Source organism: Pocillopora damicornis, chromosome 4, assembly GCF_964200805.1.
Source record: "Pocillopora damicornis chromosome 4, jaPocDami1.2, whole genome shotgun sequence".
In the NCBI taxonomy this organism is placed as follows: domain Eukaryota; kingdom Metazoa; phylum Cnidaria; class Anthozoa; order Scleractinia; family Pocilloporidae; genus Pocillopora; species Pocillopora damicornis.
The window spans coordinates 3,991,095-4,012,222 of record NC_142673.1 but is presented as its reverse complement, the minus strand read 5'-3'; the positions used below and the strand labels follow the sequence as shown (position 1 = coordinate 4,012,222).

Below are 21,128 nucleotides of genomic sequence, written 5' to 3'. Positions count from 1 at the left end.
TTACTGTACGTTCAATGGAAGGAATATACAAAACAGCCTCCCCTAGCACTTTCACGCCTAGGAATGATCGGCAATTCTTTTCTCCTTACAATATCATTTCGTTTTAAGCCGAAAGATGAAAGGATGTCATCAAATAGGGCATACTGTTTGAGCTCACCTGAAATTCTCAGATCCTCATGATAAGAAATGTATAAATACCAGTGTAGAAAATTGATGGTTTGCTTTTGATAGTTAAAGAGGTATTACTTCAGTCATATGCTTGGTTAAATCGCCTCAACAGTCAAAATTTTCTCCAAATTAGAGAGAATCTGGGAACGATGTTTTTACTCGGACTGATAGGGCAAGTTTCAATAGTTTCGAAAGTAATTACTTAGTTGTTCACGTTTTCCTGCGCTCCAGGTTCTTTTTCTGGTTTTTACTTACGGTACTCAGTCTAAACGTGCTCGATGAGTAGCTTGCCCGATGTACATCCGGCTTCGCGGAGACCTAGGGATACAGCATCATGTTAATGGATAAGACTGGAGTCTAGGTAAAAGTTTGCCGCTATATCCTGGTAACTAATTTATTGCATAACAAATTCAATAATGGCGGCTCGATGTGCGATTCGCTCAACCTTCTGCTCTCCAATTAGCAAATCGTTCTTAAACAGAGGACATAGAAGTGTCCAAAGCCGTCTTGTTAGTACTATCAACTATGGACCAGGGTTCTCTGGCACAAGTCGCCGATTTGTTGCCGTTTTGGCTGCAGGTTGTGGAGTAACCCTGGCTGGGTTTGTATCCTACCAGATGATTTCCAACAACGTGAAAGCAAGGCCCGTCAAAGATCTTAATTTACCTGCCGAGAAAGGGATCTCTGATATCTCGATAACTCTGTACCAGTATCAGAACTGCCCTTTCTGCGGTAAAGTACGAGCGTTTCTGAACTATTATGGAATCAAGTACAACACTGTCGAAGTGAGCCCCTTGTGGAAGTCAGAGCTCAGTTTCTCCAAGTACAAGAAAGTTCCGTTAGTTATGGCGGATGACACACAGGTAAGGGGCCTTGTTTCGTAAAATTTATCGGGAAGAAAAACTTCAGCAGTCGTGGAGAAACGATGAACTACACAACGGACGTTGTGATTCAGCGAGGTTTAAATTATATGGCCCTGTATTGTAAGTATGTAACGTTCTGGGGTGCATGTCCTTACCTCCCTTTCAAGCTGGCATCTTTGGTGCTTCCCAGCATCCTTCTTCAAAACGCTCTTAAAAAGCCCTGAACCTCCCCTACCCTTCATCCATGCTGGATTTTACTGAGTAAAGTTGAGAAGCTCAGTTCATAATATGCTGATGCCTTTAAAAATCAAAATGCCATTTTCTTTCATTTTGCGGTGAGAAGTAATTCCTTTTAGTTTTGTCAATTGGAAGCTCTCCCAATAGGCTCTCTCTTTGATATGAATCATTCTTTACAGATCAATGACTCATCAGTCATTATCAGCGCCCTCCGGTCCCTTATGGTGGGCCAAGATTCCATCAAACAGATCTTAGTTTATTACCCTGAAATCACTACAAAAGGTGCAGATGGCAAAGAACAGACAGAATATGCCAACAGATATTTTATCATGTACAAAGAACAGGCCATTGATAAGAAATCCATGGAATACGAGAAGTAGGTGCAGATTAATAACTTTGAAATATGATGTTATAACAGTGTAATTTGGGAATAAGACTGTAAGGATTGTAGGGATGCTCCTTTATTCCCTGAATCATTATAGAGCAATTTTCAATTCATTGTCAAAAGTAATCTGCATTGATTTTGCCACTCTTCACTTCGATTGGTCTAGAAAACTTGCACCTCATGTAGATGCCTTCTTAATCTTAGTTCAAAATGATGACTCACCTCACTAACATTGTAGAGAGGCAAGGATGAAACAACAGATTTTACACTTCAAAGCACTGTATTTGACTCATAAAGGAACAAGTAAATACGTAATACCAACTTATAAATGGAAAGTGAGAATACATAGAGGGTATGAAGACCCCAAGCAAAACTTATCTGTGCATCAAGGCAGATAACCCTTTCTCCCTTAAGAGTGATCAGAATCTAAGTTCTTCTTACAATATCACTACTGAATCATACATTTAGGTTACAAGAATTGGGGAAATGATCACAAACTAAAAAAGGACTTTATTGACAAATTCTCCTTCTAATTACCCAGGGAAATGTATAGGGAACAGTTTAGAGAATATGCATACTGATGTTAAGGAAATGTTGAGGGTTAAGGAAACTGACTAGGAGCAAACTTGATGATAACAGAGAGTACTGATGTAAGTTGTTGAAATGTTATACAGAGAACAGAGGAAATGGCGAAAATGGGTGGACAATTCATTTGTTCATACACTGTCACCAAACATCTACCGCACAGCATCAGAAGCCATGCAGGCATTTGAGTATTTTACAAAGCAAAGTAATGTCAGCACTTTTGAGAAATATTCAACCTACTTTGCTGGGCCAGTAGTGATGTACTTTGTTGGAAAACATGTGAAAAGAAAGTAAGTCATATAATTTATAACCCTTTGGCCCTAGGAGTGACCAGCATCTAATTCACCCCCAATCGCATGTTAAGATATTGATAATAGCAGAATTGATCAACCACTAAAGAAGTTCTTGATTATTCAACAAACAATTTACACCAAATGATATACATATCAGTGCTTCAGGTTTCCTTAAAAAAATGAGAATTTTTTTTTTATTGACCCTCAAAATAATAATGAATGTTTCCTTCCCCAGACACAATATCAAAGATGATGTGCGACAAGCCATGTATGATGAGGCAGAGAAATGGATGAAGGCTGTTGGCAAAAGAAAGTTTATGGGAGGAAGTGCTCCAAATCTTGCCGACCTGGTAAAAAATTTTGAGTGTTTGTAGAAGAAATAGACTCTCTTTAAATTTCTCCCTAAAACTAAGAAAACTTTATGAGAAGTATAATCCTTTTGGGAGTAGAGAACAAATTAATGTCACATAATTAAACCTGTATTGAGCAGGCCCCATTAAAACTCTTTGACCCTGAAGTGTGATTAGTATCTAATTTCTCTCCACAATATCACCCCTGAATCAAACATTAAGGTCACAAGAAAAAAAGGAAATGATCACCACCTAGAGAAGCTCTAGATCATCAAACAAATTCTCCTTGTCAGCACCTTAGGGATAGTATAGAGAACATTATGGAGAATATGCATACTGATACCTGGTTTAAAGGGAGAAGCAGACACCCTGTACTTGTTACCCACCAATCCAAGTTTTATGGACCAATTAATTTGAAAGTAGATGGCAAATGAGAAATAGTGGATGGCCAGTAGGCGTCATTTTATCTGTTGGATTACGTATAATACTGAGAACTATTCAGTTAAAATGACTTGGGTGTTTCTCAAAGTTCTTTTGAACCTTAAAGCAAATTCTAAACAAGGAGTCAAGTCACATATCTAAACCTGTTACGCCTTGTCTAAGCATGAAACCTTTACTTGTTCAGGAGTAAAACCAATCTGTTGTTTATTGCAAGGATTCCACAACAGACATAGGTCCCTTTACTCTTTCCATTCTACTTGACCGTGCACAGCCTCTTCTCCTCATAATATCTGAGTGGCTACTGTTCATGTCTTTTCCACAGGCGGTGTATGGAGTACTGAGCGGTTTGGAAGGTCTTGATACGTTTAAAGACCTGATGACACACACCACAATGAAGCCGTGGTATAATCGAGTCAAAGAAGCTGTGCAGACTCATGCCGGAGCTTGCTAAACCTTAAATTGTTGTGTACATGTGTAAATGTCGGCTTGTTTTAATAAGCAGTTGAACTCCTCTCCCTCCTCTCCCTCCTCTCCCTCTCCTTTCCCCCTTCCCCAACGAACGATTTTTTTTTCGACCACTAGATATTTGCTTAGTAAGATAAAAGAATGTAAAAGGGGCTGTAATAGATCAGGAAATCAATATTAACAGCTAAGGATGAAGAATATTGAAAGGAATTACAATTGACCAGTTTCAAAACAATTTTAGGCTGGCGCTTAAGGTGCACAATCCGCGACCTAACTTACAGTTGTTCGACTTCAATGTCTTATTCCAACAGAAAGCTTCCGTAAAATCTCGGCTATAAACTGTGAGAGTTTAGTTGGGGTTTGTTTGTGAGCGCTGAGAAAGAAGTGTTTCGAAACAAGTTCATCTAGTCTTAGAAATCCAAATTTTAAAGGAAGGAAAAAATCAGGGAAACAAACTGACAACAGCATTAGACTTATTACCACGAAGGATGCCTTTTCCGTGTGAAGAATCAGCATAATTTAAAGAAGGGCTTATATCTAAGGGTGGAATGGGATAGGAGCTTGAAACTGTTAACAGGGAAGGAAGCACAAACAAACTGCCAGGAGTTTTTCTTCAACTTCCAATTTATACTGTTTGTGGTCTGTGTATTGACATTTCTGGCTACAGCTCAATGTGACGAAACTGTCATGGCTCAATTTGTCGCATAGGCAGACGATTTTTTGCAATACCCGGCAGGAGTTGCCGTCGGTTATCAACATTATTACCTGCTTGTCAATTTGCAGAGGGTACTAAGAAGGAACGATGAATCCTTCGGCAAAGTCGAATGGCGGGTAAGTCCTGTGTTTCGTTGTAACCGATCGCATCTCGGTCGCTATACACCCAAGAGCTTCTTAACATAAAATAATCCAATCCAAGCCAGAAAAAGCGTATGTGGAAACATCCTGCCATTAATATTACTTTAGGTTAACAAAAATCTAGTTGTTGGAAAGTATGAATTCTTCTAATCCTGCCTCCATCTCAAGTGCCAGTGTTCGTCATTCCCATCTGCATCTTATCTTTAGAAGTAATAAAAAGAATGGTAAACTCCAAGAAAAGTTCAATTCCTGCTATCAATCTCTTCGTCGAAACCGACGAGCACCAGTCGAATGGACTCTTGATTCCAATGTTCCAGCCACTTATTTAACTGGCAGAGAACATCATTACAAAGCCAGAACGGGCTTTATCTTCCTCGCAAAGAAATCCAGAAGCACTGTCAGATTCTCTTGATTTCAAACCTGGTTACTCTTGAACAATATCCAGCCTTTTCAGTGGGCGTATCGTTTACACAGACCGCTACTAAGAGCGTCAGGGCTCTGGGAACGAGAATGATTGTGGGACAGAAAAAAGACGTAGATTACCCAGATGAGCTGGGAGCCCAAGGAATTTCAAACCCCTGTTTCAAAGTGTATTGTGTACGTCAGCGTTATTCAAGTCGATGCTTTCTTCTAAACAATCGTATTCAACCCCGAACAGCTTGTTGAAGTATAATTACCCTAGTGTTTTCAGAAGGTTTCTCCTTCAATTCAGGAGGGATTTATCTCCCAACGATCGAGCAGAATTTAAATTCTGGTGCAAAGGACAAATTCCGGGTTCGAAGCTAGACATCAACCCAGCGAACGTTGAAGATTTTCTAGGTTTGATGGAGTCTCTTCTGGACTCCAATACAGTTTCCCTCACAGACTTGTCTCTGCTTGAAGACTTTCTCATTATCGTCGGCCGTCTCAATTTGCTACAATCGTTGAAACAAGTCGAGCTGCAAATCTCGCTGAGTGGTATACTTGAAGGTTACATAAAGTCGGTGATACACCTCCGCCATGGCACGCCTGTGAAACTTGTCCGTGACCAAGCAAACATTGCAAAGTTTTTGCTGACGATTAAAGAAATAGACGAGGAACTGATTCCAGTCTTGAACCGCCAACTTGAGCAAGTAGAAGACGACAATGCTATTCTGCAGGTCATCGAGAGCTCTCTTCTAAAGATCTCGTCGCTGTCGTGGTCCAAGTTTACGTCCTATTTGGTGTTAATTGGCGAGTTCTACGCTTCGTTTAGTCGGCCATATACCCAGTTACCCGATGTAGCGGATGGTCACTTCACGAGTCTCTTTTCAGACACCAAGATCTGCGAACTACTTACGGAATGGATGCTTAAAAACGGAGGTCTGGTAAGTGATTGAAATAAATACGCAACCTATGTGAAATGAAGATTTACAGCCAAAATAATTTCCCTGTGTTCTGACTTGAGCAAGTTTTATTGCGAAGTAGATAGGACTGGGAAATTTGTTAGCTAACACAAGGGAAGTTATTTCGGGGTTCTGATCAGGAATGAAGAATATCTTTGGAAAAGACGCGAGGGCTGATAGAATCTTCGTGACTAAATTATTCTTCTTGCCACGTCAAAAGCCGCGTCCTTAAATGTAAATGGGCTGCCTTTGAATATCCTTCTCAATTTTTTTAACCATTTGAACAACCATAGTCGGTGGTTAGCAGTATCGCAGGCTTTTACAAACAGTCAAATTAGAATCGGAAATCAGAAGCAGAATATTGTATCTAACTACTTAAACAAGAAACACGGGAAGAGGCGTCAAAAATCTTTAATTTTTTATTACTTCAAGTTGCTTAGCAGGTTCAGCGTTCACTTTTTACAGGTTTGGCAAAAGATGTATAAACAGCTCTTAAAACATGCACGGACAGAGACTTTTAGAAATGTTGCACGTGCTATGTAATCAATGCAAATTTCGGTGTTCTCGACTTTGATCATTTCACAAGTAACTGAGAATGTTTGGGGCAATTTCGAGGTTTAAAAGCTCTCTCGCAGATAATTAGATATTCATAAACTTATGAGATATTCAAAATTATTCATAGGTCTTTTGATGAACTCTTTGTTTTCCAAACTATTTTTTTCGGAAACATTGCTCAATTCTAAGTATGTCTCAGATGTTTTACTCTTGAATTATACATTCCATATCACTAAAAGTATTTTCCAAAATTGTCAGACAGTTGTTACATCTATGCGCTTGAATGTGGCCGAAACTATTTAAATTTGCCTAATTTTTAAAACACAGCCGTGAGATATAAAAATGATAACTCTGATAGATAAGACTCTTTCAGTTGTATCTAGAAAATTCTTAAGATTTCTGGACGATGTTATAAGTTGACTGTGTGAGATAATCAAATCAAGAGGTGTAGTGAGTCTATTTTCTTGTATGTGGTTATTTTTGGATAGGTTTTTCTGTTTTTGCGTCCATAATATCATAATACCCTGTACTTAATACAAAGATCATGTCGGGCAATACTTTCTTAAATTTACAATACTCATCTTCCTTTGGTTTAATTAACAGAAAGCGTTTCAAGAATTCATCAAAGAAAAACAACAAACCACTATCAGTGAGTCCGTATCATCGTCCTATGGAGAATGTTTAAAAGAAATCATCGAGCGGCTTGGAAATCGTATCAATGAAGGAATTTCATTTAGGAAATATGAAATGATGAACATGTAAATGTTTCATATGGTAAATCAGCATTGACGTAATACCCCTAAAGAGAAAATAACTACCCCCCCCCCCCTCACATCCCCTCCTATGGACTGCCACCTTGCCGTGGTGGAGGGGCTCGTGCGTTTCAGTGATCCTGAGAACTCAGCCGGCAGAGGCATGTGAGCCTCTGGCAGGTACAACCAAGCCGGAAAGATCGACGGGGAGAAACCAGACCAAAAGGCAGTCAACATTCTAAGTTTACGTCTATTTCTCTGGGAAAAATTTTTTTCCTTGTGCTTTCCACATAACCTTTTTACATTATAACGAAACGTACTACAAACTATTAAATTTTTCACAGGAAACAAATATCTCACTGTTTTATAAAAGATGAAATGCATTGAAAAATGTGAAAATGTAAAATACGCTCGCAAGGGCGTAAAGAGAACAACAATGAATAATCAATAAAATTTTCTTGTGTGTATCACGGCTTTCTCCGTCTACGTACTTGTACAAAAACGCCACGCAATATGGACTGTTAGATTTTAAGCAGTTACAAATATCTCATTTTCATTTGATTTACTCCAACTGCTTGAACACTTACAAGGAATTCAGGAATGCTAAAGGACTCAACAATGGGACTTAAACTGTGCCAGCATTGCGTACGGTTTAACGTTGGGAAATATTGAAAAAAGATGTTAAAATTTGGAATTAAAAGTGAAAACCAAGGTCTCCGGTCAATTTGCCACCAGAAAACTTGCCACCATTGAGAGTCAAATCGCCACCGGTGGCTATTTGACTTAAACATTATGTGTAGCCTGTCGTATTAAATTTACATCAAATGAATGTAGATGTAGTAGTATATTGCGGAAAAGGTAAGGGACTCAGAAGTTATGTGTAGCCGCTCAATTATGGCATGACAACGGTTAAATGAAATAAATAAGTCATATTGATATCACGTTAAATTTGATTCAGTTTGCGTTTGGCGAAACCTGAGTGGATACATTACTACATCTTAGTTTTCATTTGATGTAAGTTTAATACGATTGGCTACACACAACGTTTAAGTCAGATCGCCACCCTTGGCGATTTGACTCTCAGTGGTGGCGAGTTTGTTGTGGTGGCGAACTGACCGTAAACCAGAACCAAGAGCAGTCTGGCTTGCGAGATGGCTCTCCTTACCGCTTCAAATTCGTTTCTAACATTAGTTTCTTAAAATCGATCTCCAATTAAAGTTTAAAAAGAGAATACCAGTTATCAGGAGCTTCTTCATTACTGTTGGATGCTAAAGGGTGTTGAGCAAAACGCAAATTTTTGTTTGATGTACGGTTTGTTCTCCGCGAGGAGAAAGTAGAGGTAGGTCCACTTTGAGGAGAAACTAACTTGCCTTCACTAGTCATGGAAATATTAGCCGAAGGGGAGCACTATGGCCGGCTAGAACTGCAAGGGAAAACGAGGGAGACTGAGGGGGGACTGAAACTGGATTCCTCCCAATTCCCTCTCCCTTTAACTTACAATCGATCGATACACTTTTTAATAATAGTATTAGGACATAGTGAAGTCGAATTCGGTCTGAAATCATACGAGTGATTGACGAAATTAGACGAATCCGATTTGTCAATCGCAAGTATGATTACAGACAGAATTGGACGACACGAAGTCCTGTTACCAATTAATCTTAACCGTTACAAAATCCAAAAAAAGACAGAAAAACAACTACTTCTTTTAGGACAAACATCTAAAAATTTTCAGTTTTTTCAATTGCTATGGTTATTTTGATCAATTCTGTGATTGTTGGATTTAGCTGAGTGGACTTAGTATGACTGGCTGCTTCATCTGTCCTATTACAAGTGTCCAATTACAGCCAATTGTCCGTCCACAGTGTTTGATTACAAATGTAAAGAATGATTGGTGAAAAATAAAGCAGCTGATGCACCAGTCACATTTGAGGAAATTGTAACGGTTATGATAAAGACGACAAGAAGAACAACAAATGACAAGATGCTAATCAGCTTTGGTCACATCCATTTTCTTTATTTTGAAGAGCTGAACAATAGTATCATTTTCATGACAACCTTCAGCAATATTTGTCAATCCGGTTAATTGCCAAACTTCATCTAATTGTATTTTAAAACAAATAAAGAAGTTGGCATTGCGTACATGTGTGAGACTGGTTCTGGGTGGAAAACTTCAGTTGATGTTAGCGGGGATAGCTCACCGCCATTTTAGTTCATAAATGTCTCATCACTTAAAAATAAAACAAGTTGTTACATATGTATTTCATGAGTTAGTAGATTAAAATTGCTGCCTAGATTGAACATACTGAATAGAGCGTGTAAGGTATCATAGAAGTATTCGTAATTCTAGTAATAATAGCAGCAACCCTGTTGTGGTAGCAACAGAAGCAATGATATTGTTAGTAGTCCAGACAGAGGTAGTTATATTGTAGGTAGTAGTGATAGTGTTGTGTAGCAGTTAGGATACTGAAGTGGCAATAGCAGTAATAGTATTGTAGTAGCAGTAATTATTGAAGTGGTGATAATGTTGTAATAGTAATAGAAATAATGTTGTAATGGTAAGAGTGATAATGGTGTAATAGTACTCGTAATAGTAGTAGTAATATTGTAGCAGTAATAGTAATGATGCTGTAGTAGTAATAATATAATAGTAATAGTAATGATGTTCTGCCAGATTAATTAATTATTAATTATTATTATCATTAACATTATTATTAACAATTAACAGTCTTTTAAGCTAAATGCTTTTGTATTATGCATTATTTTGATGAAATTATTAATTGTATTTTGTGAATAATCTTAAATTGTGAATAATCTTAAATTGTGAATAATCTTAAATTGTGAATAATCTTAAATTGTGAATAATCTTAAATTGTGAATAATCTTAAATTGTGAATAAAGTTCAGAAGTGATTAACAAGAGAACTTTTTTTTATAATTAACAGTCTTCGATTTAAACGAGAAAGCCTCTGGAGTTTCCTATAGATTTCCTACTGGGAGGAATACGGCTTCTCTGAACTGTTGAACCACTTTTGCTATCTCTTGCGAAGACAAGTTATGATTGGAATCTATGTTTTCTTGAACGAAACGGTGCACTTCCTTGACATGATTTTTAAAGTCATTCTACAAAGTAAAATATAATGTTAGAAAGATATGAAAGGAACTTCTGTTTGTACAGGAACATACAGTCTCTCACAACAGAGTTTGGATTCACTCCACGGACCGATCATCGAAATCTGGAGAAGAGGTTGGTCCTTTTTGCCTGATTTAAAATTGTTTTATGTTTCTCGACAGTCAGGCCTATGAGATTACTTATAAGTCTTACCATGAATTTATGAGATCTATCATTGAAGGATGTCGAAGTGAATAAAAAAAGCCGACAAATATTTTCATTTGCATCATGCAGACCATAAAACTGGCTGTGGGAGTAAAAACGACTGGTTGAAATTTTTGAACGACCATCTCTAAAAAGCCATTCATATTTTCATCATGGAATTACTCAGCATGAAGACCCCGATGTGTTCGAAGGCTAAAAATAGGAACAGAGTAAACATAATGGGCAATGAAAGGTAATCCATGCAACGCAAGAAATACTAAAATAACTACACTAAACAGGCAGCTGGAAAATGGAAATTGGCTAAAACATCTTTCTGTAATTAGTGTACACTTAAAGTTCTCTATATGTCAAATTTTTGAGACCTTTCAGCGTCGGCCATGCACAGATTATAAAAGTGAAGTGGACTCTTCCGGTCAGAAAAAAAAAATTTTCACTTGGATATAAGCTTGTTAGACAACTCTTCTGTCAGATTAATCGTCGTAATGCCAATGCTGATTTCCGTTTGCATTCCCTTTTCACCAATCCTTAAAGCGATTTCCAAGTAAAAATATGAGTTCATAGCCGTTTTCCGTTCATGTGGCCCGACCTGTTTCGCTTCAAATAACTTTCTATTGTTTGACTATCATGGCATGTTTCATATATAATGGTTCCTTATGCATGAAGAGTCAATAAAGACATTGAAATGAACAAAACAACTTCATGATGCAGAAGTGGAAGAAAAATGGAAGTAATTCAACTTGAAATGGGACCTTTTCAAGGCCATGGTGTACGACTTTGTTCTGATATCTTTGAACGTGTCTATTAAATCAACAATAAGAACATCTAAAGGAGAGCATGAAGTGAGGTTTGGGTCTATTCGTGATTAATTTGACGGAACGGCTGTCAAACGACTTCCGTCTTTGGTTTCCTCAACAATTATTGAAATACAAGAGATAACCAAATAACGTTCAGCGTTACTCAGCGAAGTAATTCCTACTGATATTTTCTGATCAAAATGGCTATGTAATCTGCATGACTTTCAGTCGGTAGAGTGATCTTCCTATCACATTCGAAAGCTTTGATCACATGTTAAATTTCAACCAATCACTTCCAGGCAACGGCTGAATAATCAATTAGAGTGTTCTACGCAGCAAAAATTTTCACAGAACTGTTTCTGCGCCGAAACAAAATAAACCAAAAAACGAAACGAAGATACATTTTTTCAGAACTCTGATACTCAAGGTATAAAATCTAAACTACAATCTTACCCAGGTTCCTCTGGCATTCATTCGAGAGCAGAGCTCATCAGCAGCAGTTGTGCATAGGTCTAACAATGACTCCTGTTGTTCTTCATCGGCGGAAGCGATTGTTATAATTTCTCCAGCAAAAATTACAAGCATAGTAAAGTCATTCCATGATAGTGATGGTTCTTCACCCATCCTCTCCTCTAAGGCCATTAATACTTTCTTTAAATCTCTACTGGACTCAACGGTTGAGCATATGTCTCTGATTTTAACACTCTCTCGAGCACTATCCATAATCTTCCGTAAGCGCGAAGCTACCATGTTCATTCCTAATTTATTATCGCAGAAGTTTGAATCCAATCCTAGATTGCTCTTCGCATAGAAATCCAACAGGAGTGTCAAATTCCTCTTAACTTCATACTTAGTTAAATCTTCAACAAGATCTTTTCTTCCAATACTTCTCATGGCTTTCTTAACGAAATTAATATTATCCCACGAAATCCTTGCTTCGTGCTCTAGTAATCGTAATATATCCATAGAGTCGGAACAATTATTAATCGGTATGACTCCTTCTAAATAATAACGAAGCTTTCGAAGATCATCCTCTCTCAGCTCCGAAGACATGTTAATCATTTTACACTTAAAATTAGTCTTCATTAATTCATATGTTAACTTAACTTCTGTTTGTGATGGTCCTTGCATTACTTCAGTACGCATATTTTGTGCCAATCGATTGCATGACCGACTTCTTATACCCAAAAATGCTGCACAATGCCATATTTGGGCGGGTTAATGACATACATGCACTCCAAGACACTTATTAATATTACGCGCGTATAACACTATTTAAGTGTATCGTTTGATGAAGATTCATCGATTGGGAATTTGTCCCACGCTCGTGACAAGACGAAAAAACATCTTTCCCTATTTCTTTACGGAGCTCTAAACTTATGATCTCTCTTATTCTATTTACAAACATGACGCTATCGACGTAGTTGATCCTATAGCAGTATATATATGCAGGCACGTGTCTTATGAACTTCGTAGCGAGGAACCCGTAGGTCTGAGGTTCGATTCCACATTGAGACTTGAAATTGTTGCTTTGTTCTACGCTCGTGACAAGACGAAAAACATCTTTCTCTATTCGGTCATATTTCCAAAGTGATATTCCTTAATTTTTCAAGCAGTACGTCCGATGAGATAAAAGTTTGCGTTCAAAATTTTAATGCAATGAGATCGAACGTTTTCTTTACAGTTACACAAGAAGGGACAATCTTGGTCGCTCGTGAGTATCCCGCGGAGTAAACTTATTTATTTATATAAATGCATCAACCCACGGGCTACTAAGATAATGAGAGTACAATATCTGAAGTTTTGGTGAAGACTCTGATGTTGACTTCCGCTCAGGTTGTCGAAAAGTCGGTCACTTTTTTCAGACCACTCGATCACATATTATCCCCAGGTTCAAACCGTAAAATGCGAGAAATATGAAATGCGTGAAATATGCCTGCTTTGAAAAAAAAACTGAACAATTTAGATCATGCAAAAATATGAAATTAACGCACAAACGTGTAAAGATGTAGACAGATAATAAACCTTCAGTGGTATGAATTACTGTTTCCTTGGATTTTGCAGATACTTGGCATGCAAAACTAAGCACATAGCATCTCTGAATTTTATCAAAATGTTATCTTCATGGTTCTGTGGCACATGCAAACTACTTGGAAAGCAATGGGATGCCTTATCTCTTTGAAATCGATCTGTGGCCTGTGTGAGAAAGCTGTTTCTCAAATGATGACTCTGAAACATACTTTTTTTCACCACATGCTAAAGTGCAATCCCAATGAAACGATTTGTATGAAGATCAAGAGGCTGAATATTTCCATGACCCAATTTCATTCTGCCATTGCTATAATAATGGCACCGAAACATGAGAGCTTTACTACACCACCCACTCTACCACCCCTTTATAAGCACCCCCCCTGTCCCATTATATGTTTGTCTCAGGGGACTATACCTATCCTAACTCCGCCTACTTGCAGAGCCGCCCGTGAAAAAGGACTGAAAAATAAACGTTCTTAAACATTGTTAAAAGATCATGCAAACAACGCCTGATGGGCTTACCAAGAAAAACATCACTGCCATAATTGGATAAAGTCAATTCCAGTTTATTCAGCACTTTTCAAGTTCTGTAGCATGACTAGAACTTATATAAGACAATCCAGTTGTGTTTTTGTGTATACCTAGATATACGTTGTAACATTCATTCTTTAGCACTCGAGTAAGTTATAAGTCACATTCAGTTTTTTTTTTTGAGTAATTTTTTCCGCCATAAGTAGTAAGTAAGGTTTTTTTTTGTCATTGTAGAGTTATTCGATTTTCCGCCATAAATTGTAAGTAAGTTTTCTTTGTTGCATAGTTTTTCGTTTTTTTTTCCGCCATAAGTTGTGTGTTCATTTTTGCTTGGTACTTGGTTTGCTTCTTGTTAAACTTGTTTCTTGGTTTCTTGGTTCATTTGTGGTACTTTCTTACTGTGTATCTTTCTTGGTTTCAATCTTTGGTCATTCTTTCAGTGTAACACTCGATCATTAGAAAATTATTTCTTGGTTTCTTGGTTCATTTGTGGTACTTTCTTACTGTGTATCTTTCTTGGTTTCAATCTTTGGTCATTCTTTCAGTGTAACACTCGATCATTAGAAAATTATTTCTTGGTTTCTTGGTTCATTTGTGGTACTTTCTTACTGTGTATCTTTCTTGGTTTCAATCTTTGGTCATTCTTTCAGTGTAACACTCGATCATTAGAAAATTATTTCTTGATTTCTTGGTTCATTTGTGGTACTTTCTTACTGTGTATCTTTCTTGGTTTCAATCTTTGGTCATTCTTTCAGTGTAACACTCGATCATTAGAAAATTCTCAAATAGCATCAATATCAAAAGTTTCAATTTCAAAGTTTCAGTAGTAGTAATATTTTAGCAGTTTTTCGAAATTTCTTGAACATTCAATAGCATCAATTCACAATCCTTTGCCGACGATATCCTCAAAACCATTTTTGAAATTTTTTCGACTCTTTTCATGATTTTTCTATTTTTTTGTTTATGCAATAAATTCTGGTTGTAGTCAGTGTCAGTCACTGAGTGTCAGTCTGGTGAAGTGAGGGTAGAACTCTTAGACTTCAACAGAAGGAAGATGTAGGCAATGATAAATCAACCCCCCCCCCCCCAAAAAAGAGCGGTCTTTCACGCGCGCTAAAAGCGAAGTGCTAAAACAATGAAGTGGAGCTCCACTCCACTGCCAGCACGTAAAACATTCTATAGTCTGTGAGAAAAATTAAAGTGAAATGAAACATAAAAATGCGTCTCTACTTCGCAGCTTTTTTTTCCCTTTTTTTTTTTGTCATGCAACCGCGCGATCCAGACCGCCTGCTATTCTACAGAAGTGCAAGGCTCAGGGGAGAGGTAGGTGACACCTCCCCCCTGATCCTTTGGAAACTTGCTACGCTGGTTAAGGCTGTTATGCTAATTATCTATCTAAAGAAAAAAAGGAGATTCTCTCAGTTGTCGAACCACGTCTGCTACGACGTTGCTGCGGTTGCACTCTTCCTGCTGACCCCAAACCTCAATGCATCTTTTTTCCACATAATCACAGAAATCATCCTGAAAGGGATTATTATAAATTTGTGAGCAACATTACACATTTCCGGGCTGCCTCATTAATTTTAAACCACCGGCTAAAACGAAGTAGATTTGTGGCAAATTGATCAAAATAAAAAGCAATAACGATATTAAAAAAAAAGAGACGAGTATGGACGCGAGTAGAAACTGCTAACCAGCTGACAGCTTTAGGATGGACTGGAAACCAATAATCAAAGTTTGCTTTCGACTGGAAACCAATGATCAAAGTTTACTTTCGATATCTTTTTTCTTCAGAATGATTGCATCAGAATTGGACGAGCACTGTTTCAATCTTACTTATAATTACTGGTTTTGATTGTTATTTAGTATCACCTGTAATACATATTATGAAGGCTGAGCTTTTTTAAAGCGTGCAAAGTATAATATTCTATCAGAAACAACATTATGTATAAGTATCGAACTGACGAAAACGAAGAGCGAACCTCTTTCAAAAAGGCAAAATTTTGGTACTGCCTGTTCACTGCTGAAATTATGTCATTAGTGATCAGTTTCATTCAAACCAAACTAGCCATTTTAAAGTGGACTTCTGGCGCGACCAATCATAAAATTAAATAACAGTCTTTATTAATACAACTGACAACTTCCGCCGTTTCACTTTAGTAATTCCGGGAATAAGTAGCTTATTTTAGGAACAAAACATTGCAATATTATAGAAAAATGAAAATTCTTCTTGCGAAAACTGTTTAGCAAAAAATTTTCTTTGCTTACCCAGCTGCCAAGATCCAACATCCTGTAGCTAAGCATTTCAGCCAAACTGAAACACTGCTCTAACATTTCATTCCTGCGTATGTCGTCGCTTCTGGAAGCTTGCGCCGCCACAATGATTTCTCCTGCAATTATCACAAGCATGGTTAGTTTACTCCAAGATGATTTCAGTCCACTACGCACATCAACTTCTTCCTCGAAGACTTGGTGGATGTTTTTGTTTGACTCCACCAGTGTTCTCATTCTTGCGTGGTCAAATCTGCATCTTTCGTTTTCGTTTTCCGTGACGACTGTCAACAAATGACGTGCGGTGTTTTCCATCGAGTGGGAAACGTAAACAGGATCCAGTTGTAGTCTCTTTCTCGCATAGAAATGCAGAAGAAGCGTCAGATCGCGTCTAACTTCAAACGTCGTTAGCAGTGTGGCAAGATCCAATCTCTTAATTGCACTTAAAGCGTCTTTCAAGAAATTAACATCGGTCCAGGAGATTTTACCCAAATGTTCTAATGAACGTAAAATGTTTAAAGAGCCTTTATCTTCCGTCGGTATTAGTCCAGAACAGTAGAAACGAAGCTCGTCCTGCTGAAGTTGATCCAGATTGCGAGAAATCTGGAGCAAAACGGCAGAATAAGCCCGTCGAAGTCGGTCGGAAACCTCGTTAGTCGGTGACGACATGGCGGTGTCGTCAATGGCGGCAGAGGGAAAGAAAAATTGTCTGCCTGACTCTTTATACCCTCGGTGCCCAAACAAGCACCATAAAAGGGCATTGTAATTAACTAATGGGACTTTGCCGAGAGAAACCACGAAAACCATTTTTTTTTCTGTTCCCAATATAGAGCTTTATAGATAGGAACGTAAGGCGTGCAGGAAATATAGATGATTTTATTTTGTCTTTGGTTTTTTGTTAAATTGTTTCTTCCGAATTTCGATGGCGTCTTAAAACATTGCTTATGCGGCCTACTATGTATCAGTCACCCTCCAAAGCGTGTGTCATTGTACGTAAAGCCCAGGGCCGAATTTTTCAAAAGGGGGTTTACGTTAATCTAGCATTAAAAGTTAACTTGGGCTTTAATTTCCTACGTAGAGGAGCGCGTTTGAGAGGTTAGATTTTGTTGGGCTTTATCTTAGTATGACTCGAGATTAACGGAAAAAATACAAAAGAAAAATTCCCTTAGCAGAGGTAAAAAACTAAATGAAAAATTTGCACCAAGCCCCAGTAAGGAACAAACCGGCCCAGATCTCCATCGGAAAGCAATAACGACGCTACTGCGATCCGAACCGAAGGCGAAATTGGTTTCCGGGTTGCAAGTCAAGTAAGTGCCCGGATGTTGAATGAGGGGTTTATGATGCGCAGTCTTTCCTAATTTATTAGAAATTTTGAGTTTGAGTCATGGCTTTGCCGACGGCAACTTCAAGGCTGAAACCATTTGCGCAAGGAGAGGGGTTGTTGAAATATCAGATTCCGTCTGTCTTTAAAGAGTTTGTAGTTGGATGTGTGAGAGATTTAAGCATTAATGATAGGGCAGCGTTGAGGTTTTTGTGCTTAGGTAATGTACCGGGTTCGCAGTTGGATGTAAATCTTGAAAGTGATGCTGATATCTTTAAGTTGTTTGAATTTCTTGTTAGGGATAGCACACTGTCAGTGAAGGATGTATCATTCTTAGAGCGGTATCTATCGAAGATTGATCGAGAGGATATCATTCAGAAGCTTAAGCAGGTTGAATTACGTATGTTTCTCGGCAACATTGTTGAAGTTTACGTTAAATTAAGCGATTGTGTCCGGAAAGATGGCAGTCCTTTGGGGTGTGCTGGTCGTTCTGATAGGGTTGTCGATTTTTTATTAGGAATTAAGACAAGGAATAAGTGTTTGATTGAGGAAATTTTGAATCAGTTGAGTAGAATTGATGGTATGTACGATGGTATGGATGATGTTGATGGCACTTTTATGCGTATTTGTGACGAAATTATTCGCTCTGATCTATCTTGGTCTGGGTTTATGGTTTCCCTCGTGATTATTGGTGAGTTGTATGGCTCGTATGGTCTTTATTTCGGCACTCCGGTCGATGTGGCGGCATCAGATGGGTTTTACGTATGCGCCTTTAGTGGAACGAAAACAAGCCAGTTGTTAGCAGAATGGATTTTAGAGAAAGGTGGAATGGTAAGTGAATCAAACATCACTATTATAACTACATCTTTTCGATATTACGCCGCCATCAGCCACAGGTTCTAATACAAAATGAAGGAAAACGGAACTAAGACTGAGATAGAGTTAAAGGTGAAAATATGTGTGACTGTATCTTTCAACAAAGTTGTGTCCTGACAACAAAGTCGCCGCATAATAATGTATACATTACGGAATAGAAACAAACTTTAGTTGCAACTTCATATGCATCGTTACTTGGTATTTAATCATTACCAGCTTCACTTTGACTTAACATAGAGGTAGCACTTGACGAGTTAGCTATATATCATCGGCTTAATCGGTTTGTGACGCTCTGCTCCTCGGGAGCATTCTGAAGAGAAGACTTTCAATTGATATGGAATGCTGTGTATGTCCATTAGGTTGACTCCAACTGTAAGTGTAAAGGAAAACCTGCTGCTCACTAGAATCGATCAAAGTATTGAATCAATCAGTCTCGATAGTTTCTTTGCGTTTATTTAATGTAAGTTTATTAACTTCGCCATCAAAGTAAGCGATTAAAGCGTTTATTCTACCTCATGCATGATTGAACAGCCAATATCAACATCCAAGCTGAAAAATGAGACAGTTATGCAAATTTATCCTACATTTGTTTAGTCTTGGAATCCTTCGAAATTTTGGTAAAGAAGACAAGACTTTCTGTGTTTCGAATTAGATGCAATATTTACCAAAGAACATGAGTTAAACGGAGAGACAGACACATTGTATTCCTTTTTGGTTGGGATTTCGCATCGATTTAACTAATGAATGTATTTCTTGGTTTATCAGAAAACCTTTAAGAAGTTTGTCAGGTCGCAGCGAGAAGTACTGGACAGCAAAACAGACTTTCCAGAATCGCTGAGGGAGATAAGAAGGCTTCTACAGTTCTACGTTGAGACATAGAGTACTCGTGAGGCTATTTTGAGACGTAAAGCGTTAAGGAAGAGTTAAGGAAGCGTTAAGGAGTATGATTTCGAATATTTAAAAACTAGACGTCCCCTCTTATAGACTGCCACCTTGCCGTGGTGGAGGGGCTTGTGCGTTTCAATGATCCTGAGAACTCAGCCGGCGGAGGCATGTGAGCCTCTGGCAGGTACAACCAAGCCGGAAAGATCAACGGAGAGAAACCAGACTAAAAGGCAGTCAAGATGCTTACTTTACATGATACTACGTTACTGTCACATTCTTGAGCACATATGCTTGTACACCAAAACGTAACGTATTAAAAAAAATTTAAATGTGCGCCGAATGAGGACACTGGTGGAGTCAAACAAGAACATCCACCAAGTCTTCAAGGAAGAAGTTGATGTGCGCAGTAGACTGAAATCATCTTGGAGTAAACTAACCATGCTTGTGATAATTGCAGGAGAAATCATTGTGGCGGCGCAAGCTTCCAGAAACGACAACATACTCAGGAATGAAATGCTAGAGCAGTGTTTCAGTTTGGTTGAAATGCTTAGCTACCGGATGCTGGATCTTGGCAGCTGGGTAAGCTAAGAAAATCTTTTGTTAGACAGTTTTGGCGAGAAGAATTTTACTTTTTCTATAACTATGCAATGTTTTGTTCCTAAAATAAGCTACGTATTCCCGGAATTATCAAAGTGATGTTTGTGGAAATGATATGATCCTGGCCACAATGAGTTGGGTTGGTTACCCAATGATACCCCCTGAATGGCTGTGATATGGCGCCTGTTGAGCTTCGCCTGGGATGAAACATGAGCTGGGGTATCCAATCCCCGGGGAGTGCCCCGCGAAGCAAGCAGGTGACCTTGCTATCTCAGTCACAGGATAATACCCTTGTTATTAAGAACAAGGGGGGGACCAGGAAACCGAAAACACTCTTAAAATATCACAAAATATCATTTCCCAACTTCTTCATACTATACAGAAAGCCCTAGGGAATTTGAAATTTCGAGCCAAAATCATACACTAACCCCCTATGGAAAAATTCAATATGGCCGCCATACAAGTCAATCCAGAAAGAAACAAATGCCAAAACATTTCAAATGATGTTGCTGGAAAGCAATAGGGAAAGAATGATACCCTTTAAGAAGGCTTGAGTACCTCCATTGATGCTACCTCTGTGGGTGACAGGAGTTAAGAAGCAGACCAATCTTGAAGAAATATAGTTAAAGATTGAAAGCAAATTTCACACAGTTTTCATCTTTATCCCACACTACATTATCATTTGCAGATTTGCTTCACTGGAAGACTCGGCTAAGATATCTTGGATGGACGTTTCCTTCCTGAAAAAATGTTTGAACAGTATCAGAAAGGAAGATCTCGTTGTCATCCATATCGAATTTGAAATGAGTCATATTAAGATAAAACTCAGCAAAATCTTAGCTCTTATACGTGCTCTTCTACATAAGAAATTACAAAACCAAGGTTAACTTTTAATCCTAGATTAACGTTCACACCCTCTCGAAAAATTCGGCCCTGGGCTTTACGTAGAATAACACACGCTTTGGAGGTAGACTGATATATGGTAAGCCGCATGAGTAGTGTTTTAAGACACCATCGAAATTCGGAAGAAACAAGAAAGACAAAATAAAATCATCTACATCTCCTGCACGCCTTGCGTTCCTATCTATAAAGTTCTATATTGGGAACAGGAAGAAAATATGGTTGCCGTGGTTTCTGTCGGCAAAGTACCATTAATAAATTACAATGCCCTTT

At 38.2% G+C, this 21,128-nt stretch overlaps 5 protein-coding genes across 5 annotated transcripts; 3 read left to right on the top strand and 2 right to left on the bottom strand.

Annotated features, from left to right (window-relative positions):
• Positions 1 to 495: 495 nt before the first annotated feature.
• On the top strand, positions 496 to 4,882 carry LOC113670399 (prostaglandin E synthase 2). The gene is made up of 5 exons (XM_027186539.2): positions 496 to 1,031; positions 1,448 to 1,644; positions 2,328 to 2,528; positions 2,767 to 2,881; positions 3,645 to 4,882. Exons 1-5 carry the CDS (start codon positions 585 to 587, stop codon positions 3,771 to 3,773), a joined length of 1,089 nt encoding a protein of 362 aa, XP_027042340.2. The 5' UTR covers positions 496 to 584; the 3' UTR covers positions 3,774 to 4,882.
• Positions 4,883 to 5,137: 255 nt separating this feature from the next.
• On the top strand, positions 5,138 to 7,780 carry LOC113670400 (uncharacterized). Its single transcript, XM_027186540.2, has 2 exons — positions 5,138 to 5,988; positions 7,165 to 7,780. Exons 1-2 carry the CDS (start codon positions 5,263 to 5,265, stop codon positions 7,321 to 7,323), a joined length of 885 nt encoding a protein of 294 aa, XP_027042341.2. The 5' UTR covers positions 5,138 to 5,262; the 3' UTR covers positions 7,324 to 7,780.
• A 1,529-nt stretch (positions 7,781 to 9,309) lies between these two features.
• Positions 9,310 to 12,596, bottom strand: LOC113670403 (uncharacterized). Its single transcript, XM_089205562.1, has 2 exons — positions 11,897 to 12,596; positions 9,310 to 10,435 (listed from the first exon to the last, which is right to left on the bottom strand). The coding sequence occupies exons 1-2, from the start codon at positions 12,587 to 12,589 to the stop codon at positions 10,292 to 10,294; spliced, it is 837 nt and encodes a 278-aa protein (XP_089061688.1). The 5' UTR covers positions 12,590 to 12,596; the 3' UTR covers positions 9,310 to 10,291.
• Positions 12,597 to 14,019: 1,423 nt separating this feature from the next.
• Positions 14,020 to 16,971, bottom strand: LOC113670402 (uncharacterized). Its single transcript, XM_027186542.2, has 2 exons — positions 16,274 to 16,971; positions 14,020 to 15,526 (listed from the first exon to the last, which is right to left on the bottom strand). Exons 1-2 carry the CDS (start codon positions 16,943 to 16,945, stop codon positions 15,401 to 15,403), a joined length of 798 nt encoding a protein of 265 aa, XP_027042343.2. The 5' UTR covers positions 16,946 to 16,971; the 3' UTR covers positions 14,020 to 15,400.
• Positions 16,972 to 17,593: 622 nt separating this feature from the next.
• On the top strand, positions 17,594 to 19,696 carry LOC113670401 (uncharacterized). Its single transcript, XM_027186541.2, has 2 exons — positions 17,594 to 18,428; positions 19,239 to 19,696. Exons 1-2 carry the CDS (start codon positions 17,661 to 17,663, stop codon positions 19,350 to 19,352), a joined length of 882 nt encoding a protein of 293 aa, XP_027042342.2. The 5' UTR covers positions 17,594 to 17,660; the 3' UTR covers positions 19,353 to 19,696.
• Positions 19,697 to 21,128: the final 1,432 nt, after the last annotated feature.